The 26,280-nt window shown below is 54.8% G+C and overlaps 1 protein-coding gene across 1 annotated transcript; it reads right to left on the bottom strand.

The window, feature by feature from the left end:
* Nucleotides 1-208: 208 nt before the first annotated feature.
* On the bottom strand, nt 209-25,469 carry FRMPD3 (FERM and PDZ domain containing 3; the record flags this gene model as incomplete). Its single annotated transcript, XM_080352556.1, has 14 exons — nt 209-3,063; nt 3,702-4,511; nt 7,752-7,896; nt 17,779-17,958; nt 19,267-19,356; nt 20,048-20,171; nt 20,985-21,121; nt 21,265-21,384; nt 21,921-22,052; nt 22,481-22,588; nt 23,612-23,716; nt 24,542-24,587; nt 24,970-25,072; nt 25,319-25,469. 14 exons carry the CDS (start codon nt 25,467-25,469, stop codon nt 209-211), a joined length of 5,106 nt encoding a protein of 1,701 aa, XP_080208682.1.
* Between the last annotated feature and the right edge of the window lie 811 nt (nt 25,470-26,280).

Here is a 26,280-nt window from a genome sequence, read left to right as displayed (position 1 = left end):
CCCTGCCAAGCTGGTGGCACAGCTTGCGACAGGGCATGAATTTACTCTTCAAAAACACACCAACACAACCATCCATTCTGCAGAGATAAAAGAGCATCTTGGCTACCGCAGACCCCCGTAGATGTGGACCTGTGGAGATGCATCCTCACCAGACCTATCACTAGCACATGGCCCAGAACACACTGGCTTGTTGGTTTTCGTCGCTGGCTTACTTATTGATCAGCGTCTTGAGGGAGCGTGTGAGCGTGCTCATGACAGTGGCAACCGTGGCTGACTGGCGGGCGAGCTGCTCCACCGTCTGCTGGTGGCTCAGCGTTCTGGCTGTGGACTCCTCCGCAGCCTTCAGGAGGAAGGTGTAGTTTCTCACCACTTCCTCCACCTTTGTGAGCAGCTCTTGGCGCTGGGACTCCGAGCGCACGACGTACACCAGCCTCACAAATGTCTCGATGAGACTGCTTAGCACCTGGAAGCTGCTTGTGATGGCAGAGAGCATGTGGGTAGGACTCTTGTCGACAGCTGCCACGCGGCGGCAGGATGCCCGAAACTCCTTGAACTTGAGGGCGAGCTCTTTCTTGTACTCGGCCAGCTGGGAGATGTAGGGTTTGCCGTCCTGGACGTCGGGGCTCACCACGCACTGCCTCAGGATGGTCAGGAGCTCATTGGTGTCCAGCTGCACTTGCAGGAACCCATTGGGAAAGCTGTAGGCATGGCCTCGAAGGGTGTTGATCTTTGCCAAGCTCCCCTCAAAAGTGGAGGTCCTTAAATCTATTTCCTGGGTCTGACTGTCACTGGGACTGCTGCAGGCTGTTGCATCTAGGACCTGAAGGGTCCTGCTCATGACTGGGACCATCTGATTGTCCAGCTTCATTCCTGGGAGTATCTGCATGGGGATGGAGTAGGACAGCTCATCCTTCTCGCTCCCATCATCTGCAACGTCGCATTTCCTGTAGTAGAAGCAGTACCGGATGGAGCAGCACTTCTCATCCTCCATGTCTTCATCCTGCAGCTCAGCAGGACTTGGATACATCTCCTCCTGGACAGAGAACACTGCCGAACCCTTCTGGTTCTTTTTCTCCTGTGCTATCTGGACGTAGGAGGGATCAGCCATTCCAGAGGCTTCCTGGATTTTGCTCTTCAGAACAGGGCAAAGGATGCTGGGCTCAGGCTCTTTCTGGGGGCCTTTCTGCTTGGCTGTATAGATGTTCTGGTAGAAATCAGAGGACAGGGATGTCCTATCAGTCTTATCTATTTCACTGACACTGTAGCGACGCAAGAGCTTCCTGTAGTGCGGAGCACCCATGCACTCCCCCTGGGAAGTGCACGTTGTCAAACAGGACACACCGTTCTCTGGATCTGACCGGTAGTCTCTGGACTCTAAACTTGTGGATCGTATCCGCTTCCCTTTGGAAGGGCTGCTCATGCTCGTCAACCTCATGGCTTCTGCCAGCTTCTGCTCATCGGTAGCTTTATCCCTCCCTCGCCTCTCCAGTTCTGGCACGGCCAACTGGTTGGGGGGTGGCCTCACCCCCCTGCAAATCCTCTTGCAGTCGCAGCTGCGGCGTTGCTCCCTGGACATCCCCGGGACCTTTTGCACAGGACTGCTCCTGAGCTGGCAGCTGCAGCGCCCAGGGGCAGGGGGGTGCAGATACTCCTGTGGTGGGAGGTCACCTTTGCTTTTTGGCTTGAGCAGCTCTTCAAGGAATTCCAGCTCATACTGCTTCACCTTCTGCAGCTGGGCCTGCCGCTCGTCTGTCTCCTTCTTCAGCCGGGTCGGAAAAGTTGCGGAGAACAGGTTCCTCAACCTGAAGGGAGCTTTCGGAGCTTTGGGTTTAGCTGGGACATCAGCATCTTGTTGAGTCACCTCCAGGACTTTTTCTGCTTTTTTGGAAGGCACAGTGCTGATCTGCAAGCTCTCAGATCTGGGCACCAGCTGGATTGGCCCTTTGGGTTCCTCACTGGTGGTCCTGAAAGTGCTAGCAGGTGATGGAGAGTGCGGATTGCTGCTCTCAGCTTTTAAATTTTTGGATGAACATTCCTGTTGCATTTTCTGTCCTTGGTTTGAAGGAGCTGCGTGTTTCTGAAAAAGGGTTGTGCCTTCCCCACCTGCCTTCTGACTTGGCTCTCCGCTTGCGGCTTTTCCTGGAGCATCTTTACTCACTTTCTGCTGGTAGCTTTTAGAGGCAAAAGTCTTACCAGGTGTCATTTCCTCACCTGCTGAGGTGAGGTGGAAAGCTTCAGCCTTACTGCCATGAGCTTCCTTAGGACTTGGAGAAACTTCACAGTGTTGCTGCGGGGAGAGTTGCTGCTGCTGACAGTTGCATAATGTCTCTCCAGTCTGTGGACCTCCTTTAAGTTTCAAAGGCTTGCTGCTGGCTGTTGTACAGCTGCTGGTACCATTCGTGTTCTTGTCTTCTTTTGAGGCCGTGACCACTTGGGGAGCTGAGCATTTTGCATTTGCCACTTGCTGCAGAGCAGCTGAAATGATAGCTGGAGTTTCACCACTTTTTTGATCCAGGACAAGCTTGGAGCTTGGTTGGACCTCTTTGGGGATCTTCTCTTGTAGATCCTGTGCGTGCTCCCTGCTCAGGGCTGCAGTGGCGTGCAAAGACACCTCAAAGGCAGCTTTTGTGTGGCCTTTGCATTCAGAGCCTGGCGTGGGAGCCCCCCTGTTCTGCTCAGGAAGCTGGGGGGTCAGCACTGGCTGGACAGCCAAGGTGTAGCTCCGCTCAGCGTGCTGCTGCTGCTCCTGTTTGCTCTTGCAGTTGGTAAGGTTGCGGCTTTGGTGAGGGAAAGCCGGCTTCAGTGAAGGGCTCGGCTCCTGGCGGCCAAGGGGGCAGGGGGAGGTGAGCACAGCCTGGGCAGCACAGCTCTGGATTCGGAAAGGCAAGTCCTTTCTGGCCAGGAGATTTTCTTTGTTGATATGTTGAGCGAGGAAGTAGGCTGCGTTCTGATGCTGCTTCATAGCAGAGACCATCTCCGAGACATCAGTTAGCTCTGAAGAGTTGGTTTCATGGCCAGAATCCAAGGATGACTCAGGGGTGATGGCAGCCAGGACAATAAGACCTGAGGAGGGACACAAAGAAAACCCCACGACAACACTCACACCACACTGCTACATGGAGGAGAGGGGAAACCACGCGGCAAGATGGTCCCAGGAATGCAGGACACGTTGTCCCATCAGAGAAGCTTTAGTGTCTTCCTGCAACTAAGAGTTAATGTTTTAAGAGAGATCACTTCTCAGCACTGAGCTGGCTTGCTAGTTCAATTCAGCAAGAGCTCTTGGCCCAGGAAAAGGTCCTGGGAAGCCTTCCAGTGTTAGTGATAGCAGAGCTATGGGGACTTGTCTGGAGCAAGAAGGAAAATCAGGGAGCAGCTACTCTGCCATAGTGAGTAGGGCAACCAATGCGGGGAGAGGGACCAAGGACTGTGCTGCCAGCAGGCTGGTCCCAGAGACACCCATCTGGCAGCAGGTTTGCCCTGGAAAGGGCTCACACGCTGCAAAACCTGGGTGGAAAGCTGCAGAGTCTGAGAGCCAAAAGCGCCAGCTGAGTGGGGTCACAGCAGGGAGGAGCTGATGCTTAGTTTTAACCAGCAGCTGCTCCACAAACACATATAGGATGGGAGAAGGAGACTAAAGGGAAGGATGTACCATAGGAAAGAAAGGCTACAGGGAAGAAAGAAAGTCACAGCCACTGAAATACCTGTGGTCTGCTGTGGTGGGGGATGTGTACAATCCTCTGAAGCAGCCAGAGCTTCCAGTGCCTGCAGGGTAGACACCAGGGCATCGTCCAGCTCTTGGGCATGGTCTCGGACAGTCCGCGGTTGCACGTTGTCTATCAGTGTGACAGGGATCTCATCGTAGAGGATGCCACAGAGGTGCCGGCCCTGCTCCTGGCTCTGGGCATTCGCCCGGCGCTTGGGGTCGTCCTCGTCCGAGCTGTTGTCTCGGAAGCCGGGAGGGGGGGCGGCGATGGCGGGGAGCAGGGATGTTGTCTCGTCTTCTTCCTCATCGCTCCCGGGAGGGGGAAGCGACATCAAGTCCACCATATTGTCCCGGGTGCTGCCGGGCTTGCCGCCCTTGCACGAGGCCAGCCGGCTCTTGATCTTGGCTTGGCAGGACTCGCAGTAGAAGTGCCAGGTGTCGCTCCGCAGGTGGGTGTCTATGGTGTGCGCCCTGGCCCTGCTCGCGTGCCTGTCTCGGTCAAGGCCATCCGGGTCGTACTCGTTCCCTGCCCCGTTGTAGCCTTGGCCAGAGCTTTTGGAAGTGGGGTCAGATTTGGTCCTGGGACGACTTTCCTCCAAAAAAATCAGGTTTTCATTGATATCCGTCTTGCTCTCTCTTTCCTTCTTCTGCTCTCGCATGTGCAGATAGCAAAAGCTGATGAGCTCCGAGTCCGAAGCCCTGGCAGCTGGAGACCCGTCTGCTCTGGCGCCGGCGGCAGAGCCACCCACCAACCCGCTCTCTTTCTTTCCCGTGGCAGGCCGGTGCAGGTTGTGTGCATTGATGTAATCTAAACCAAAACCACAACAGGCACATGAGCAGCAGCACGTGGGAGACGGAAAGACAGCACGGGGAGGCTCCTGCTCACCCTGGAGAAGCATCCGTGTGCTCTGTGTCCTCGAGCCCTCAGACTGCAGCGGGACACACGTGTTCCCTGTGGAACAGCCAGGCCGTGTGGATGGTCTTTTGAAAAACCACCCTCTGCAACCCGCTTGGCCTGTGTGCCAGTAATGAGTGTGGGAAGAAATGTCCTGCACATGCAGCTCATAGAATAGTTTAGGTTGGAAGTTATCTTTAAAGGTTATCTAGTCCAACCCCCAGCCCCAATCCGGGCTGGATACACCTCAGTTACCTGGGAAAATGTCTTCTTTCTGCCTGGCTGACAGCCCTGAAAGAGCCCTGCACTGTTAAGCACTTCGCTGCAACAACCTCCCATTGCTCCCTTGTGCCAGGCAAGCGGCTGGAATATTGCTTGAAGTTCTGGCCAGTGGTCCAGCCCTCAGGAGGGGCATCTGTCTGCATTACAGGTTGAATTGTGCAGCTGTGCTGAGAATGGCTGCCAGGGGGATCCAGGCTCCATCTTACTGAGTATAAATTAAATCAAATAATTCCTAATTAAATTCATTAGCTCAACAAATTGGACAATTTGTCTCCCCAAACACACATTTGTGTTATACTGTTCATCACCTGCAATGCTAAAATCCCAATCAAAACAATCTCTCTCATTTATGGACACGGCGGTACTCAGAAATGACAGCTGTGTGAGGGAACACAAGGCTCCCATGGCTGGGGATGTGTGTTCAGTGCTGGGCTGCGGTGGGGCAGCATGGACCAAAGCAGAAGCTTCCCAAAGCCAGGCAGCTCCGATGGGTCATGCCCTCCTTAGACAGCCTCGCTGGCTGCCCGTGCTGAGCCGGGTCTGTTGCTGAATGTGGCCAAAACTCTAAAATCCATAACCCAGCTGATGGATGCTCTGAGGGAGAAGGTCCTGACAAAGAGCCAAGAGCACAACCAAGAGCATGGAGCTCCTTGGCTGGTGATGGTTGCTGGTGGGAGCGGGGCAAGGATCTGGCGTATGGCTCTGTGGGGACATGTGGAAAGATGGATTTAACTGACAGCACCCGGGCAGAGCGTGCAGTTCTAAAATTGTCTGCTGTTCAGCAGGAGGTCTTAATGGGCCTTGGGGAAGATGGATGTGCTTCTCATCGAGGCAAAAAGCATGGGCCAGGGCTTGATTCTGCATTCTACAAGATCCTGGCACAGCCTGCCTGCAGCCCGGAAGGTCAAAGCCTGGGCTAACTTGATTCATCCCAGTGAGGCTTTCTTATCGTTCCTGCAGAGATGTGCTAACGATCAGCAGTCCCTGCTCCCTGTGATCCACTCGGCTCCTGACAGCTCAGCCTGCAGACCTAGCAAGACCAGAACTGTGAGCAGACTTTGTTTTCTCAATGCACACTAAATTCACTGCTTCTGAAGGACTCCTGAGCAGCTGGGCTGAGTGTGCTGGGTCTGCAGGGAAACCGTTCTGCTACATTGGTCAGATTTTCATTGCACCACTAAGGACAGACCAGGCCATTGAGACAGGGGCTCGCTCTTTCGCACAAAGACCATGGATCCGTTGCTCCATCACTGTCCTGCCCACACCATGACTTCTCCTCACACTCCCTCCAGCCCCCTGCAGAGTGACATTGGTTTCAAGAGACTGTCAAGAAAAGGGTGAGATCTTCTGCCCCTTTTGGCGTTGGTTTGGACTGTGGCCACAAAGCAAAATCTCTCCAAGGAAAAATCCTCACTATTATCACTGTTGCACCGCTCGCACATGCTGAGACACCCCCTGAAAGACCAGCAACTGTGGGCACTGCCAGCATCCCTTTGAGCCCTTGGGGATGTTCTGGGATGCTCTCCGCCTCCTACCTCATTCTTCTCACTCCCCACAGCCCTGTGCCCCATGTGTCCCTGTAGCCCATCTCAGGGAAGGACCACTCTGATGACAGCCAGTTAAGCTAGAAACACCCTTCACTTATAGCCAAATGTGACTAAACGTGTTTCTGTAGGGCACCCAGAGCAGAGAGCACAGTGACAGTTGTCAGTAAGGTGAAGAAACGAAAGGAAACCATGCACTTATACTTACGCCAACATCACCTTCCAGGTCTTTCCCTGGATTCACTGAGGTCGCCGCAGATGCTTTCCTGATGCCTCTTGTGAATCTGTCCTCCCACATGTGCTAAGTCCGTGTCCTTAGACCTCAGAGGCACCGAGTCCTCTCCCAATGGCCCTATGAGTTCTCGGCACTCCTCCCACCTCCCCCAGGTAGTCCCATCTTGAGGAGGCTGTTTTGACACTGCCAGCTAAACTGAAAACTTGTCACAGCTCTCTGGAGCTGCAGTGTCACACGGGAGGTCTAGGGGCCACCTCCCAGAGTCAGCTGGGTTGGTATCTTGCCCATCTCCAGCCACTGATCCTATATTTCCGCATACAAAATGTACTCGATGTGAACACCCACATGGAACAACCCAATGTAGCTCATGGCTGGCTCTTGTTTGAAATCACTCTTGAGAATCATCCATCATTTTGAGGGTGGCTGACACCTGCAATCCATCCTCAAAGCACAGAGCACCGGTGCCTGGTGGGACAGAACCCGCGTTTAGCTGTTCTGGTCTCCCGAATGCCCAGATCTGCTCCCTGCATCTGGCTGGGCACCTGAACAGCTGGGACACCAAAGTTTCCCTCCTGATTTAGGAAATCAGCGGGGCAGCTGTGCTTGCAGAGCTGCCCATGCAGCCCACACCCCGTGGATGAAGGCAGCAGTGTCTGTAGGCAGCAGGAGCGCAGTCCCTGGCTGAGTCCGTACGCTCATGTTGCTCTCTGGAGCCAGGATGCCGGCCAAGGGGCATGTGCTGCATCCCTGCGGCAATGCACAGGCTGTTCTGTGAGGACCCAGCGTTTAGCTGGCAGCATTACAGGTCTTTGCAGATGGCACCTCCTGGATCTGCTCGAGGAGCTGCCAGGACAACGCTTGCAGTGAGTGTTTAGGGCCCAAGCTGACACTGCAAGACAGCGCTTATCCAAAATGAGGACTTGTCTCCCTGCTCCCTCTTTTCTGGTTATAAAGAGGGCTGCCGGTTCTGCAGAGGGGAGATGCCAGAGAAACCCTTCTCCTTTCTAATGCTGCAGAGCTCTGGGTGGAGGGAGGAGAAGGAGGAGGGAGGAGAAGGAGGGTCTCACACAGAAAGCAGAGGCTGAAACGTACCTGCCTTGATAATCTGAGGCGGAGGCGGCTGGCTGGGGGCTCTGGAGAATATCATCTTCTTGGAGTCCACCAGGAGCCGGCAGTAGCCTGCAATCAGGCAGGCGAAGTTGGTGGCTTCAGGCCACTCCATCAGCAGCACCAGCGGCTGGAAGGCAAGAGGGGCAAAGCGCATGAGGGCCACGTGGCTCAGCCGACGTGGACCAGGGCTCCAAAGGGGTTGTGCTGGGCCCTTGCACTGGTGTAACTGGTGAGCTGGCTGGCATTTTTAGCACCCACACAGGAAGAACCAGCCAGGTGCATGTCCTTGCTCCAGGTCACCCAACAAACTCGTTCTGCACAAGAAAGCGCCTTGCTGCAGTTCCTGCTCGCCAGTCCTCCAAGGATGGTGAAGGAGGGGGAGCCCTGCAGGGCACAGGCTGTGCGTGGCGGGGCCCCCCCATGCAACCAGCTCCTGCTGCCACAACCCCTGTTTCATTGTAGGCATCACATTGCGCTCCCATAACTAAGACATCTGCTTCCAGCAAGATGCAGAAGGGGCAAAAACCCATCATGGGCTCCCCCAGCCACCACTCTGAGCCTGTGTCAGCACCACTCAAGGCGAGACGCGTGAGATGGAGAAAAAATTGACAGTGCCTTCAATAAAGTCATTGCATGGCAGCTCTAGCCCTCATCCACCCCTTGCACAAAGCACACTCACCTCAAGGACCTTTGCACCCAGGTACAGGGCTTATCTGAGGCAACAGAGGGATGTTTAACCACTGCTGTTGCTCAGGCTGCCATGCTCAGGATCTTGCACGCTCACAGCGCTGCAGGACTCAGAAGAACTTGTTTACCATATCCAGGGCAAATGAAGCCTGTTTTAAAAATCACTTTAAGCCTACGCAGTGTGAAAAGCATTACAGCTATTTTGGTTTTCTTGTTTTATAACCACAGGAGGTTCCTGGTACCCACTGGCCAGTTCTGTGCTCTGCTCAGCACTTGCTTTTTTAAGCCAGCTCTGGCAAAGGAAGACCCAGCCTTACAGCACATCCCACTCTGGAGCATACAACGCAATAGATCTGGGTGTGAAGCCATCAGCCCTTGGCATCACGTGTGGCTCTGCCCAAAACACACCAGCCCCTGGCAGGGGCTGATTCCTCCCAGGGCCAGGGTAAAGAAGTTCCTTCCTTGGATGCTGTGCAGGAAAAGAAATAACCTGACAAGCAAACGTGCTTTGCTGAGAGGCCCTGCCCCTGCCTGCTTGACAAGGCTCTTTTTGCATCATAGAGAATAAACCCGAGATGACAGAGATCAAAGGGAAAGTATCAATGTAGAAAGAAAGGAGAGAAGAGACTCTCCACGTAGCCCGAAGGAGGCAGGAACGTGTCATTTCAGGTGAGGGGCGTGAGACCAGCTCCAGTCTTGATATAAGTGATGGAAAGGATGATGAAAAGGTGATGAAAGGAAATAGTGTGTTCCAGTTCTGCCATATGAAGCATCCTTAAAACAAGTGCCTTCTACATAGGGCTAAGCCTTCTTGGGTTTTTCAAGCCATCTGTTGAATAAAGAGACATTTGCACATTTTCCCTGCTCTGCTATGCAGCAGCGAGGGTTTGCGTGCTAGCAACAAGAAAGGGAGAAAACGCCAAGGGGAGGGAGGCAATGGCTGACGAGTGTCCATTAGCAGGAGATTAAATGAAGAGGCCAAGGCAGGCTGAGAATCCCCTTTCAAAAAGAAAACTAGGGGAATAGTTTCCACTGTGTAACCACTTAACTCCTGGGGACACCGTGGCTGGGTGACACAGAGTCATGGACTGTCTCTGCCTCCCTGTTAGCACTTGTCATTTAGCCTGCGGTGCAGCCCCAGTGCCCCCAGCTGGGTACCAGCACTGGCCCTCTTTCTGTCTTTGCTCAGATACCTCTGCTTCAGGATGCTCCCAGAGATGGGACTGTAGGTTCTTGCTGGCAAGAAGCAGCCTCTGGATCAATCCTCCTGAAGGCAGACAGGACTGAGACACAACCACCCCAAATGGTGTTTCTTGCCTACAAATAAAACACATGGAACATGCCAAGATGCCACAAGCTCCTTGCCAGGTCTCCAAGCAAGCCCAGCATCCAGAATAGCTTCCAGCAGCCAGTGTGTGGCATTCTAGGGTTAACCATAACACTTTACTCTGAAAAAGAGCATCATGGCTTAGTGAGGAGTCTTAACAATTACTCTCACATTGTGGCAAGCAAGTGGTGTGAGAGTTCTTCTCTAATTGTTGAGCATTCAAATATTGTTACTAGGGATTAAATCACTTCAGGGGCAGCTTCGAGGCTTCCACCCTGCTGCCCCATCTCCCTGAACGTGGCCAACAGACCTGAAAGTGATTTGTGGGGTCAAGAGGCAATGAGGCAACACGATGACAGCAGCCTTGTTTCCTTGGGAAACCAGGCTACAAAGAGGAGGTGTCAGGGATGGCAGCTAAGGGAGATGTTATTTTTAGACATCAGCAGTGCTGGTCACCCTGTTCCACGCAGGCAAAGCAAATGAGATTTCATGGAGGCCACCGGGTACAGGCGAGCTGAGCAAACATTGGAAGTTTTTCATGCAGCGGTTAAGAAAGTCAAATAATGTTGCTAAGGGGTTTAGGCAGTAAATTCAGGGCAGCATTGCAGGGAGCTGCTCTAAGTAACAACAACACAGGACCGTAATCTGTGCTTTGGGCTTCCTTGTGATACCCGTGTCTTGCAGTGAGCAGGACTGACCTCCTTTGCTTTGGGAACCCCCTGCAAGGAGCAGCGAGTGCTCGTGCCCGTGGTCAGCACTGGCCTGGGCCCCAAGGGGCTGGGGTTCATGCAACATCCCTACCTCTCTCTGCCATTTTTATAACTCGCTGCTCAACCTCAGCCAGAGTTGACAAAAAGGCAGCAACCTGAAAGAGTGTGAATCTTCATTCTTCTAAACCTGGCAGTGCAATAGAGCAGAGAGACTTCTGCGAGCAGCTGGAAGGCACGGAAGGATGCAGCAGGAGCAAAACTGGTGTCATTCCTCTAAGACCTACTGCCCACCCCATCGGTCCCTCTTTCCCAGCTGTTAATCAGGACGTGGTGTTAATCACCGATGGAAAACAAGTCATTGAGTGACCTTCCAGGTGATCCCCTCACCACAACTCATGCCGACCAGCCCATCCTCTTCCTCCACCTCACCCGCGCGTTCTCGCTGCAGTAGCTGCAGGGACTCATACCTCGCTAGTTTTACACAGAAACAAACTTACTGGGATAATCCCACTGCTCTAAAAATGCCAAACATCAGATTCCCAGAGGGATGCACAGGTAAAGGTTCATCTCTGACCTGTAATATGCCAACATGAAAAGCAGCAAATTTTAAAGAGAATGCTCATTCTACATCTAATGCATAATAGCAGCCTGAAATTATTGATGTTTTGATCTTTCACTCATACCGGTTTTCTAGATTTTTCTAGTCCTAATGAGAAAAACGACATTTTTTCACTTAAGAGTTTCCTGCTTGGCAATCAATCTCTCTGGAAAGTAAACCAAAATACATTTATACTGAATATAAGAGAAGAGATTTCCATTAGCTTATTAAGGATATAGTGCCTTTTCTATTATGCTCTGCCTTTAAATCAAACCTTGATGTCCTTCTGGAGAATATTCTCTTGTTCAGACAAAGGTGAAGGCTTCATAGAAGAAAGTCTGGAAGGAATTTTATGGCCATGGTTATGCTGCAGGATCTTAAGAGTCCTTATATTTAAATTATGATCTGATCTATGCATGCTATAACCCTTAAGCTTATATGCATTTCCTTTTAATCTCCCTCCTTTATCATGTACTTTGAGTCTCACCCTGCTTCCTTTAATGTAGTACAGTAGAAAGGTGGGAAATGAATTTACATAATTTATGTTCCCTGGTTTACTTGAGGTGCACTGCTAAGCTTGTATTTAATAATACAGGCTTCCAGGCCTAACGAGACAGCAGTCAATTTTTCACGCGTACACTGACCTTTCTTTCCCTCCCTTTAAGCATTATTAACTCAGCTCTATCAATACCAGGCTGCTTGTGATTAGGATCATTATTTCCCATTTGTTGATCGATAAACCTCCTGCCTTTGTTAGCAGCAGCCCTTCAGGTTTCTGCAGCGGCACCTCCGTCCTGAGGATCTGAGGAACCATCTCTGGTGGCTGCAGACATGGAGGTGTCTCCTCATCTCCACCACCGTGGTGCTGCTGTGTCCTAGGAAAGGCACAGACAGGTCCAGCCAACACCTTCCCATCACACTGCAGCTGCCACCCTGGCCGACATCCGTCTCCCCCCTCGCAGCTATTCAAATGGCTTGTGCTCTTCCCTGGGGGATTTCTAATAACCAGAGCCTGCTGGTGCTTTTGGCATCCTCCACGTTTCCTATTTGTTGGAGCAAGTTCTTAGGAATCCCAAGGTTGCAGCACCATCCGGCTGCGCTCAGGTCCACAGCGCGGGATGCCTAAGTTCTGCTTGCTTTCTTTTTTTTTAAATGAGCAAAACAAATTTGGCTCTGCAGGCTTGGAAACTCATCCGCTCCATATGTTGTCTGTCTCATGTTTCTGGCTGGCTCCTGTCCTGGGTGCCCGTGGGCAGCGCTATGGGTGACACCAGAGCTAGCACCACATGCTGGTACCCGCTTTGCTTTACATCCCACTACAAAGGCTCTGCAAGGGGGAAACTGTGTCCCAGGTGCTGAGCCAAGGGAAATCTTGATCCCTCCCTCTCTACTGTGAGATGACTGTTTCAGAATGGCTTAATGCAAATAAAGATGACTTCAGCTTAGGGAGCTAGAGCCTTCAGGTCCCTCATCACTCCAAAGCCTTGCTCCTTGTGTAGGAGAAATCCAACGGGCTTCAGTCATTGCTTGCATGAGTGGCAGCAATGCCAGCCTCGCAGTTTGACGGGGCTGTCCACCATTTTCAGCTTAAAATTTGGCAAACACGCGTACGGCACCAACCTCGGCACCCACCGCGCGTCCCTGTCCCATGGGGCTCGGGAAGCCAGCGAGATGGAGAGGCGGCCGTCGGGCAGGACCTGGCTCCTTCCAGGGCAGAGGAGCAGGCTGCACCCCAGCCGTGCATGGCAGCTTTTTATTTCCATGGCAAGCTGGAAGCACATCGGCGCCCCAGGGACGCTGCCATCGATAGCCAGATTCCAGGCACAGCAGCAGCCGGGACCTTTCTGAATTAATTTTTCCTTCTTTGTTTTCCTCTGTTGAGTCTTGATCTCGGCTAAAGTGCCAGCTGGCTGCAGGCCCCGCTGGGAGACATGAAGTCAATTACTCCGATGCCTTTGATTGAATTGTACTTGGTGAGGGGCCAGCTGCCGTGGGCTCCTGCCCTGCAGCCCAGCGTGGGGACGAGCCGCAGCCTGGGACCGATCCTGTTACATTGCAGACACTTGCCCAGGCTCACGCAGTCCTGCTGCCCCTCGAGCATTCCTCTTTCATTCCCATTCAGAAGGCTTTGGAAGATTTTTTTGCCAGTGTCAACACTGTTAATAATAAAAAGTCCAGTGGCATGTAGTTGTGTAAATCAGAAAGGCGAAATGCTCCATTTGAAAAGGCATTTTGGTTAAGAAAAAAAACCCCTTTCCTTCTGGAGTAGCTGTGGGGCTGCATAGCCAGGGGTGCAACCTGGCGGAGCTGGACGTCAGCAGCTGCTCTGGTCTGGGGAGCAGCCCCGGATGTGGGGCAGGAGATGCTGACACGGCCTTTCCCAGGATGCTGGGAGGTAGAAGAGGACTCTGCAGTCCTGCGCTGGAGAGGAGGTGAGATGCATGCCTGGAAGCCCAAATCTGAGCTGGCTCAGGGGCATTGGCCACACTCAAATGCTGGTCCCAGCACCACTGGGCAGCTGGAGGGCGAAGCCCCCAGGAGGTGCAAGGCTGCAGCCCCCAGACCACCGAGACAATCTGCATTTAATGCATAAAGATCACAGGAGACACCATGCACCACCACCCCATCCCCAGCAAATCTATGAGCTCCAGAATCAATGCTCAAACACCAGGAAGCCTGGAGCGCAGGAGGAAGAGTGAAGAAGTGACAGCCTCAGCAAAGAAAGGACTTTTCCAGGTGGGAATGACCACACAGTCCTGCAAAATGTCTGCACCGGTGCAGCATGGCTGAGGAAGCACCATCCCGCCCCCAGCTCCGTGCTGTGAACTTTCTCAGTATTTCCAAGCAAACCTGCCCCGCTCCCTCCATCGCTGTCAAGGCAAAACCTGCTCCTCTCTTCCCAGCAGCTCACTTGGACGCTGCAGGGAATAAAAATCCTCCTTTGACCCAGGAGCAGTGGCCTGGAGGTTTTTGCTCCTCTGCGCTGAGGTTGCTCATCTCCTCTACAAGGGGTCCTGCCAGAATTCGCCCCCTACTTGCCACCCTCACAGTGGCAAAGAGCTAAAGAAAGCAAAGCAGAAGCACCAGCCCTGGGTCTGTATCAAAAACGTTTTGCACAGAAACTGAAGCCCAGGATGGAAAAGCTCCAAAACAAACCAACTAAATACCCAGTGAACAATTTATAAGACAAACACTGCTTCTCTTCCTCCTGAACTAAATGCAAATTGTTTACAATCTCCTCAAGTCTGCTTGTTACCTGAAAATCTTCCCCAGCTCCTTCCTGGCAGGTACCTCTGGGCTGCAGTTGCAGGCAAACAGCAGATAAGGACGTTTGGGCGGCACTGGCTGGTGTGGTTGGGGTGTGCAGACCTCCCAGCTGATGGCTGCTCCATGACCTGACCCCCTCGTTTTAACCCTTAGGATCAACTACACGACATCAATAAACCTGGCGCTTAGAAATTCAAAATGGCTTTTCTGCACAAATCCCTGAACCGTCACCGAACATCTGACGTTTCCACAGTAACCCAGCGAGCAGCTGCGATGGGCTGGCAACACCTCACCCGTTCAGGGTGGCTCATCCGCATCCCCGCTGTTACCTGGGGAATGCACCGGAGCTGCCCCAGCACCAGCATCCCACACCAGGCATCACGCTGCAGGGGGACACCCCCATCTGCTCTGCAATCCGCAGGTCTCCAACAGGCTTTGGGGGAGATACGGATTGAACGCAGGTCTCCAGAGCAGTCAGGACACTACTTCAAGCACAACCCTCTAATGGTTTATGACTCAACAGCGGAAGCAGATTTATTTGCAACCCAGGGCTGTAGCCAGCGACACGTTCAGTGCAATAGAATAATTGCAGGGAGCAGATTAGCACTGCGAGGTAATGATCTTTTTGCCTGCTTTTCTTAGCCTGCCTCATCCATCGCTGTCCTGAGAAAGATTAGCATATGCCTCATTTTGGAGCAGACATTCTGGCTTTAAAGCCCAGCCCTTTAGATAACGGTTAAATGAAGACAGATAACAGCAGCCTCTGCGCTGGCAGGGTGCTGCTGGGCCTGCTGAGATTCACAAATGGGATGCTCACTCCGCTCCAGGCAGGCAGAGGGGCTTTCGGTGGCTGTAGGCAGCTGCTTGGAACGTCTCAGGGAGATAAAGCTGCCGTGCATGCGTATGTGCTTGCAGAACATTGTATGTGAGCTGCCTTTTCTCCAGCAATGGGGAGGCTGGACAGAGGGAGCGCAGCAGAAAGTCTGCTCCTCCAGCAGGAAAGGGCTGGTGGTGTCAGGGAGCTAATTGCTGCTGCAGAGCAGGGCTGTAGGGGAGCTGCACTGCAGGAGCTGTGGAGAAGCCTTGTGGGAATTGCCACCTAATTTATAGCAGCTGGACGTCAGGATCCCCTCAGCCTCCAGCCAATCTGCCACTCCTGTGGCCAGTCTCAGCCACGCACCGGGGGGGGATGGCTGCTCTCCCAGTGCCAGGGAGGGGGACGCAGCACCAGAGGGGCCCGTGCACCCCACTGTGAGCTCAATGTGCTGCCGGGGCCAAGTGGGGCCGCGGGGAGCAGACCTGATGCTGCATATCCCCCTGTGTGGTGCTTGCAGCCAGCGAGATGGCCACGGAGCAACGTGGCAGCAAGAACATGCTCTGAGCGCCCGCAGTGAGCGATGAGCAGTCAGTCATGGGCTTCTAACCAGCCTATTATTAATGTATTAATATTGTGATTTATACACATACCCAAGGGGCGTAGGCACCAAGAGAACCATGCGCTCATGGTGCAGACGACAGCCCTTGGTTATACCGGCGCCGTAAGCAGCAAGGAAGAGACCCGGTGGGTCTCTAGGCAGCCAGAGAGGCTGGGCAGGGAGGGCTTCCACCTGCACCAGCTGCAGGAGGGGAGGTTTGAGGGTTTGGAAGGGTAAGGACAGGCACAGCAGGATAGCAGAACTTCACCTGGGCAACAACTGACCTCAGTGAGAAGAAGAGGGGATATTACGGATATTACAGGTGACCTAATACCCACTGAATTACAAATGCAAGAAAAGGGCTTCACTGCTGAGGCTGTTGGAGGCAACAGCTGAAGCAGAGAGGATGAGGATGAGTGTGGCTCTGGCAGAGGCTGCTGGGGTGTAACTGCAGTTCAGCAGAGCTACTGGACCAGGCACAGAGGCAGCAGGAAAACAGACGTGGGGGGATTAATGAGCCTGGTGGGAGGAAGTGCTAAAATCCACCAGGAGAGGAGGCAGCAGGAGAATCCTGAACAAATCCACCATGATTACATCTGCGAAGCTACAGCTGAAATAGAGAGCACAAGGAAAGGGTTGCAGAGAGGGCTGAGGCTTAGATACCTCGCAGGAGATGAGGAAATGTGGAGGCAGCTTGCAAAGCTGCTCAACTTCATCAGCCTCAAGGGAAAGAGGATGAATGCAGGGTCAGCAAAACTAACCTATGGCCAAAGGCTCAGAGGGCTTGTGCAGATACACCCTGTCTCTTCTGCAGCACTTCTGTGGCCCACAGTGGTCACAGATCCACTGTGCCTCATGGCATGAGGCAGCCTGTGCCAAGCACAGCTCCTGTCTAATTTAGCCCAAACTCAATCCTAACTCTGGCCTGTTGAATTCAAGGTGGGAGGAGAGGTTGAGGCTTGGCATTTATCGGTCAGATTTGCGGCCTCTCAGCTCTGTCCTTCCCCATGGGGCAGGGAAGAGCTGGGCATGGGGAGGCAGGGAAACGGAGGATGCCCTGGGGCAGGCACACAGCTCTCTGCCAGTGACTCTGACAGAGACATGTCCTAGCTTATTGAAAACCTGAGCAAAGCCCAGTGGAAGATCTCCTTAGGATCGCGTGGCTGCTGGACCAGACATTAAAGAAGTCGCTAAACCTCTTACTGTATTGCTGACAGTCCTTCTGAAGGGTTTGGGACACAAGAGAGACAGGAGACTGTGAGGGTGAGGTGGGGTGGTGGGGCCAGACCATGGGGATCCACTGCCAGAACTAGCACTGTACCACGCAACAACTAGCAGGGGATGGCAGGATGGTAAAAGCACAGGGCCCAGAAGGGCACGTACGCCAAGGAGTGGTAACACTGCTCCGTGGGCTGAAGGGGAGGATAACAGAGGCAGCTGGCAAGACACCCAGGGGGTGTGTTACTGGAGCCAGTGACACTCATGCCCAGAGACACCCAGCGATCTCTTCTCTCACTCTGAGCCTGACGCTCCTCATCCCGTCATTTTGAGTTCATTCCACCATCCTGCATGCCTTGACAAGTTCCACAAGCGCTGCTAATGCACAAAACCCCACCGGTACCTGCATCCATCCCAGGTGTGGCCATGGCCTGCTCCTCTCCAGCCCCGAGCAGAGGCAATGTCCTGCCTCCTGTGTCACCCCCATCTGCCCCAAGGACCCTGCTCCAACCGTTGGGTGGGTGTTTGGGCCACGGCCAGAATGCCACCACGCCTGCACCACGCACCCTTGGTGTCAGTCCCTGCCTCCATGGTATGAGGACCCAGACAGGCAGGGGAGACACCACAGACCAGGTGCCCTGTGACCGCAATGTGAAAGTGGCTTTTGAATTCCTGGAAATCTCCAAGCAGACGCTCCAACATGCAAACTTGTGTCCTGAACCCCTTAAAGGCAAGCACTGAACCCTCATCCACAGCTTCCACACCAGCCCCTGTCCCCAGTGCCTACCTTGGCATCCAGGATGCTCGTCTCCACCCGGGCCACCCCCTGGTTCTCCCTGAACAGCTGGATCTTGCTGACCTTGCTGAACTCTGACAGCACCGTGGTGAGGTTGGTCTTCAGGTCGATGACGTGGCTGATGCCATGCCGGGGTCCCACCAGCAGCGTGGTGGCCGGCTGCTTCTCATCCTGGTAGCACGAGCACATGGAGAGAGGCAGATGGAGAGGGGTGAATAAAAGCACCCTGGGGCTGTACCCGGCTCTCTCCATGGAGCCAAGTCTCCACCAGGTCCCAGATGAGTTTTGCAGAGCAGCAGGTGAAGCTGGTGCCATGAATCCCCCTCCCTGGGCCTCCCCGCAGAGCTGGGAACGGTGTGCAGGCTGCCAAGTCTATTTAAAAATAAAGCCCTGAACTGACTGTCCACATGAAATATTCAGGCCTGTTAGTGTCAGTACAGAAAAGTAAGAGCATGTTACAAATCTGTCTGATCTGACATTGCCTCTGAGAGGAGGTAGCAGAAGAGGGAGTGAATGCATTTTAGAAAAGAAGACACACTAAAGCCTTGACTGAAAATCGAGATCTTTCTTGCTCTGGTCTGCCCATCAGCAGTGCTTCCAGCCAGATTTGGAGGGGAAGAGGAGCTGGGCAGACCAGTGCAGAAGAGAATAAGGGAATACTTTTCACCACTTACACATGGCTCACCTCCTAGGCTGGCTCAGAGTCATTGCTTTGGGGTTGGAGATGAAAAAAAAGGCAAAGCACCCACATCAGAATGAGTTAGGGAATCCAGGGGAGCACTGAGACCTTGGGCGGGGGTAAAGGGAAGGGTGGCAGAGAAGTGACACTTGCATGGAGACCCCTGGATGGGAGAGTAGAGCAAGAGGGACAGGGAGGTGAGCCAGGGAGTGGGGAGCCTTAGTGGCTTCACTGTTCTCCTGTTTGGCTTGGTGGTTTTCCTCCTGCCATGGAGAAAGTGAGGTAGCTTGGGTGAGGGGTAGAGATGCCTCTTCTGATGCAGATGAGGGAGGAGCAGACTGTGGCAGTGGCAGCTTCCTGAGAGCTGCCAAGCAGTGGTTGAGCTGGAACACTGCTGATGGAGATGGTAAGGCCAGCCGGGCTATTCCGTGTGGGCAAACAGGGAAAGCGGTGGCCTTTGCCAATGGTGACATTCCTCTGAGAAGGATGGCAGGATGCTGCCAGGGCAGGACTCAGCTATAAGCATGTGTCTGAAACTACTCCTACTTCATTGAACAAATCACCTCCTTGCCCAAAAGGCTGGCAAGAACCAAGCCAACCCTGGCACCGCAGAGCAGATCTGACCCACCGTCAGCAGAGGCTCTAAAGGCTTTTTTGGGTGGGCTTGGACCCCAGCAGGGCAGAACAAGAGACTGAGGGAAGTACTTTCTGTGGAAGCCACATCTCCCTTGGCTCTCCTGCTCCAGCGCACGCTCAGGACCACCACCAAGCACCTCCCAGCCCACCCTGAATTACTGTACCAGTCCCACTGTGTTGAAGAGGACCCCAGCAAAGGTGGGCAGCTCGTTCAGGATCCTCAGGTATTGCAGCTTTGCCTGGGCCGTGGAGACCTGACAAAATACATCATATGGGTGATCACCACCAGCACAACGGGGGATAAACACCGGAGGCCGGCACAAACTCGGGAGCTCCCAAGCAGGGGTATGCAGTGTGTTGGCGAGCAGCCTGGAGCATGGGCTGTGCTGGCAGTGAGCCCGGGAGCTTGACATGGTATGGAGGGGGTCTCTGCTCCTCTGCTGTCCTGGGCAGATGCTGGGAGGTGACTCAAAGCAGATGTACAGATGGAGAAACCCATCTGCTTGATGTATAACCCTACCAGAGGATGCATAATCCCCCCCAGAGATGTTTAACCCTCCGGGGGATATAAACCTCCCCCTGGCCTTGGGGAGCTCTGATTGCTCAGCAGCCTCCTCCAGAGCTTTCCAAACCCAGAAGCAGAGATAATGATAAACACAGGCTTAACTGATGTGTGCCGCTTCAGCCAAGCCGAGAGCCGGCTCTCGGCTGATCTCACCCCACTGATCATCACTGCAGTCCCCAAAATCCAGATCAGCTCTCAGAGGTGGATTCAGGAGAGAGAGCAGCTGCCTGGCTGTCACTCTGGGATTTGTCTCCCATTCAAGGGAACTTAAGCATCAGTAACAGGATTCCCTGAGCAGCTGGGGACAACAGGATGGCCGGGGCGGGGAGCACGCTGCCACCTCACCAGCCCTGAGTTGTGGCTGTGCAGATTGGGCTCACCTTGGTGCCGCCGGGCTGGTTCTGGTGGGCTTTGAGCTGCAGCGAGAGGGATTTCCGAAGGCTCTTCTCTTTGACGAGCTGCAGGAGCGATGGGGGCAGGAAGGGCTCCAGGCCCCATTCCTTCCTATGGGGAGGGGGGAAGCCTGTCTGAGCCCCAGGCCAGAGACCCCGCCGATGGGAGGAGAGGACCAGAAAGCAGGGATGCTGCCCGGGAGCGTCCTCTTGCCATCAGAGGGAGCCAGAGCCGCACCAGCACCGCCTTGGTGGCACAGCTAGAGCAGTGGCAGCCCCCAGCCTGGGTCCCCAAGGGGATGGGATCCCCGGTTGGTGTCACAGCCACCAGCACCAGGCTGGAGAATGAAGCAGTGCCTGGCTCTGCAGCTGAGCCCAGCTGCCGCTTGCCTTTGTGTAAGGTTAAAGGATGCTGGGCAAATCCCCAGACTTCTTTTGGGGTCCTCCTGGGGTGCCATCTCCCCACTTCTGGCAAGGCCAGCCTGCACAGGTGGACTCCGTATGGATTTAAGAGCCACGGAAGGGCTGACCCAGAGCCACGCGGCTTGGGGACGGGCTGAGATTACGCAGCCACAGTGCCGCCTTCTCGCCTTGGATGCCAGGAGGAAAATCAGCCTGGGTTCCCATGGAAATGATCCTGGGCTTGTAGCAAATATCCTCGCCAGCCCTGGCAAGGCTCCCACAAGTGTCTGGATGTTGCGTGCAGGGGTCTTGCACAGCCCTGTAGCAGGACCAGGGGCTGCGTGTCACTGCTGCCAAACCCATGAGCCACCAGACAGCTCCAAGGGAGGTCCCAGGGCATCTCATGCTCAGCATCCCAAAACGCTACTGGGAGCAGCCCAGTTATGCAGGGGCTGCGAGCAGGAGCACAGGGAGGGGACACAGAGGAGGACAGCGCAGCAGCACAGGGAGAGGGATGACTCACTCCACATTCTTGAGAGAGACCTTCTGGCTGGGGCGGGTGGCTGAGACAGTGATGTAGATGTGGAGGGCGGCCAGTCCCAGCAGCATCTCTGGCTTGGGGTCCGTGCCAAAGCGCTCTCTGATCACATCGTTGCGGCTCTGCAGAAGGGAGGAGAGGTGCCCTCAGGCAGCCACAGGGCCAGGGCCCCCGCCGAGGTGTGCGTCCACAGGGCCCAGCATGGGGGGCCCATTGTGGGCCATGAACACCATCAGCTCCCAGTTCCTAGGGGTGAGTCCCCTACCTGGATGTACAGGTACTCGAACGCCGCGGGATCCCGGCGCAGCAGCTCCACTGGGTCCTTGGGGAAGAAGCTCACACGAAAGAGGCATCTCATGCCATGGTAGTGTGTCCTCTGCACAACCTGTGGTAGGACCAGAGGGGAGCAGTGAGCCCAGGAGCTGTGTATGATTGCCTGCAGGGCAGGGGACCCCCTCTGTTCTCCCTGGGCTGGGATTTGATTTCTCTCCTCCATGCACCACCCAATCCTTTCATCCTGGGAACAGTCCAGCCCTACTCAGCGTGACAGCTTTGCCTGGTGCTGCAGGGGTTTATGCCACCAAGGCTAATGCTTCCTATACGATCCCTGTTTTGTCCCTGTTGCCACACAGTGCCAGCTCCCTGGCTCTCCAGGACAGGCCAAGGATGTTCGGAAACACTGCCTGCAGCACAGAGCACCTTCACAGTGCTGTCAGGGAGGGATGGGTACAACCCTGCTCATCTCCCTCTTTGGCCGCCCTTTGCACCCCTGAGCATGGAGACCATGCCAGAAGCAAGGAGAGGCCATGCCACACCACGGCACAACCCCAGCCAAGCCCCACACGGGTGGCAGAAGAGCATCCCTGTGCCCCAGCCACTGGCGATGGCCATCCCAGCGCCCTCCCGCACCCAGCAGCTTACATGGGCCAGCGGCTGCTTGTCCTGGAGCAGCAGGAACCGGTGGCTCTGCTCCGGGCTGGAATACTCCAGGACGAGGGCAAAGTGCTCAATGTGCCTCAGAGACAGGCGGTCCTGCAACGTCACCATCACGTCCTGCAAATGCCACGGACAGGCTTGGGTGAGAGGCACTGGCTCCCTGCTGGGGTGGGAGCTGGCACCCCCTGAGACCCCACTCCTCTGGCATCAGCACAGGATGAGGCCAGGTTTGTACCCAGCCATTGCTGGGTGAAGTGACCTCCCAGCAGGAGGTGACCAGCAGAAGCATCCACTCTGCCTGGAGGGCAGGCTCACGGCAAGGAGAAAAGTTCGGAGTGGGAGAAAGACAGCAAAAACCCACCCCTGCCAGCTGCAAAGCGTGTTGCTGGGGAGGCGAAGGGGACATCCATCATGCGGTGGCAGTTCGCAGCCAGCCAGCGCTGCTGCGGCGTTTGTGCAAGGAAGCAGGAGACAAGGAAAAATGGAGCGGGTAGATGGGAGGCGAGAAGTGCGATGGTGCCGTGGGGGGTTGCGGAGGGGCCCACCTTCACAGTGGTTCGGCCGTCGAACGTGAAGGATTTGATCTGCCCGTTCTCCAGGAAAACCTTCAACACATTGGGAATGAGGAGGAGAGCTTCTTTCTTCAACATGTCCTGGCACATGGGGCCAGCAACAGGGGAAGTGAGGAGGATGAGGGGCACAGAGAGACAGAGGGAGGGTGGAGAGAGAGAATCAGTGTCAGTGATGGAGCAGTTACGGTATCGTCCCCTTCTCAGGGCTTACGCGCTAAGAGGAATATCTCCCCTGAAAATCCAGCGTTTCTGCTGAGCCATCGAGAAGCGCAGAGATGGAGCGGTTCGGAGGTCCTGACAGATTCACCTCCCCGGCTCCCAGCAGCTGGAGCGGAACATCCCACTCCATCCAGCACGTCCCAGAGCTGTACCCGTGTCTGGCAGCCTGTCCCGCTGCCCAGCGGGTGTTCCAGAGGGGACGCGATGGCCAGGGTGGCTCAGAGCCGATGCCCCTTTCCTAACCCGGAACCCAAGCTCACCTCAACCTTCACATGCCCCATGCAAAAAGTTGGGTGAAGGCTGATTTTATTTAGCAAGACACATTTTGACCAGATAATTACTTAATTGATTTTGCTTAAAAATAGAATTTGCTAAAAGCACTTTATAGGCCTTATTTTACTTTTTTTTTTTTTTTTGAAGGCTTAATAAAACCTTTCTGGAATTAAGAGATAACAGTACTGGAAAGTTACTGTGGCAAAACAGCTTCCACTGCCACGCAGCAGTGCCCTGGTCACTTGCCCCATGCACAGGTGCTCCGGCAAAGTCTCTGGCACCGGCTTGGAACCCACAGCCCTTCCTTAGGGCAGGCACTGGCACCGCCTGGGTGTCAACCTTGGGTACCCATGGGACTCGGGTAGGATCAGTCTCCAAGGACAGTTTCTGGGGCCCCATCCAGACAGAGGGACATGGGAGGACCATGGCATGTCCCCCCAGCACTGACCCAGGGGCATCTGCCTTATGGGGCTCCTTGGGCCGGGGGCTGCTCACCACTGTGGACCCCAAATCAGGGCAGAGGAGCCCTTCAACCCCCAGCCACCTCCCACCCCACAGCGCTGGGGATGCCTGAAGGGGGTGAATCACAGAGGAAGGCAGGGCAGGACTTACTGGGTCCGTCTCGCCGACTGTCACCTGCTCTGAAAATCGGACCTTCACTGGGTTGGACCTGAGCTTCGCCTTCTTGGCTGCGCTGATGAAAGCAGATTTGGGAGACTGGAAAGAGAGCACTGGGTAAATCACCTGCCTGACCCCGGAGCCATGGTGTGGGGAAAGCCAGACACAGGGCCCAGAGAAAGCTTCTCCAAAGCCAGCAGGATGATGGGGAGTGGGCAGCAAACCATGAAATGTGGCGGTGGAAAGTGAGTCCACTTTGTTGTGGTTATACAGTGTTGAAGGCAGGGCCAGAACAATGAGCAGCAGCTCCTGAAGTCACAGCAACACCCTAAGTGTGATAGAGCAGTACTACGTGGTGGCACCTCCTTCCCAGAGAAGAGGGGAGCACAGGGGAGCTCTCACACTTATCTCCTTCACCAACATCAAAAGGTTCAGTAAAGGAGAAATGATGCTGTGTCTGGCATTGACAGTTCAGTCTGCTCCAGTGCCACAGGTGCCGAGACTTAGTGCACCGTCACCAAGCCCCAGTGCACTTGGGGTCCGCAGCCTGGCACTCCATCCACCCAAGGACTCCCTAGCCAAGTGTCCCAGGACAGCAATGGCACATCCCTCTCTGGCATGATGGGGCCTTTAATCAGACACACCCTCAGCAAACTGCAGGGTTTGGGGATATTTTTCTTCCCTCCCTCCTGTGAGGAGGTTGTGACAAGGACATGGAGATGGCTGTGTGCCCACACTGACCCTGCAGGGCTGTGGCAGCTCTCAGACTCAACAGCTTGGAAGAGCCTTGGGGTGGTGGGACACCAGTACACCACCTCAGTTGAGCTGCCTGAGGGGTCCCCAAAGGCCACACCTCAGTCTCTCAAAGTGCTCTTAACCCCATCCTGGCTCCCGCAGAGGTGGTTGTGGCCCCACTGGTCTTACCTGGTGGGTGTGTAGGACCGTGAGGATGATGAAGTCCTTGGCCTTCCTGTGACAGAAAGGAGAAATTCAGATGGACAGGACTGCATGGTGGTGCACCTCAACACGTGCGTTTGGCTATTGAGAGAGCACACCCCACCTTCCCCAGCCCGATGGTGGCTGGGACCTTGGTGGCCTCCTTGGGGTGGTTGATAATATAGCTGTGGGTGCTCTCCAAGTGCTGCCCAACCCTTGGCCAGCCAGGAATGGGTATGGCACTTGCTCCAAGGCACTCCTGCTCAGGCTGAGGCTTCACCATGCCACCAGTGACCACTGGTGACAGTGGAGCCTGGGGGATATTCATCAACACTGAAAGGCTATCATTGGGGCATAGGGGGGCCTGGCATGACCCCCACCTCGCAGAGGTGATGAGGGATGAGTGTTGTCCTCACCTGATGAGCTCGATGAATCTCTCTCTGGGGGCTTCACTCACATCCTCATCATTGATGGCCAAGATCTGGTCTCCTGGCAGGAGTTTATCCTCAGAGGGGCCACCTGCCAGGACAGAGGGTCAGGGCCAGCTCAGGCACCTCAGGTCTGTGGAATGGAGGGGAAGCAGGAGGGTCCCGAGCACCCCCAAAGTGCTTGCCTGTGTATGTGGCTGTGGAGGGCACCCTGCAGACCCACCGGAGGGGACAGGAGAGGACAGGAGCCCAGGGATGGGTCCCACCAGGGGAAGGTGCCGCTATGCTTCCTGGCACCCTGCGGTCGTGTCCAGGGACCCCCCACCACCCGCCCTACCTGCTGCCACCGAGCGCACCACCACTGGCCTCTCACTGCCGGCCACGAAGCCGAATCCGTAGCAGGGGTGGCGCTGGACCGTCACCTGTCGGAGCGTGTCCGAAGGCAGCTGCCCACATTCCATATCATCGCCACTGCGCTCCTCCGGCATCACATGGCTGCGCTGCGGAGCGGAGGGGCAGGCTGTGATGCACCCACCATGGCAGCCCTCCCCGCTCGCCCCAAGCCCTGTGTCACCTCATGCCTTCCGCAGGGATTTTAGTTGTGCTTATAAATATCTCAAGGGTGGGTGCCAAGAGGATGGACCAGACTCTTTTCAGTGGTGCCCAATGATAGGATGAGGGGCAATGGGCACAGACTGAAACACAGGAGGTTCCATCTGAATATGAGAAATGTCTTCACTTTGAGGCTGCCAGAGCACTGGAATAGGCTGCTCAGGGAGGTGGTGGAGTCTCCTTCTCTGGAGATATCCAAAACCCAGCTGGACACCTTCCTGTGTGATCTGCTCTGGGTGAGCCTGTAGGTGGGTTGGACTGGATGATCTCTAGAAGTCCCTTCCAACCCCAACTATTCTGTAATTCTGTGAACTGGAGGGCAGCCCCACTCCACCTGCATCGCTGCTGAGACATCCACAGCCCCAAACCATCCTCCCTTGCAGAGTGGTGCTGCTCAGCGCCCATCCTTGCCAGAGCTCCAGAAGCTCAGGCAGGGGGACATTCATGGAGATACCCCCCATAGGTAAATCATGCCATTATCTCCCAGCATCTCACTGTCCCAGCACCTCAGTTAGATGGGAGACCTGGGCGAGATAAAGTCCAGGTAGTGTGTCTCTGGCCATTACCCGAGGGATGCCACTGCCACAAGGTTCAGAGGAGATGGCAGCCCTGGCATGGCTGGAGAGCCATCTCTCTGCAGAGGTTCAAAAGGAAACTCAAGGGCTGGCTTTTTCATGCCATGTAACA

This window comes from Nesoenas mayeri (genome assembly GCF_963082525.1).
Source record: "Nesoenas mayeri genome assembly, chromosome: 13".
NCBI lineage: Eukaryota > Metazoa > Chordata > Aves > Columbiformes > Columbidae > Nesoenas > Nesoenas mayeri.
Note: the sequence above shows the minus strand (reverse complement) of the source record. Positions and strands in the feature narration are given on the sequence as shown.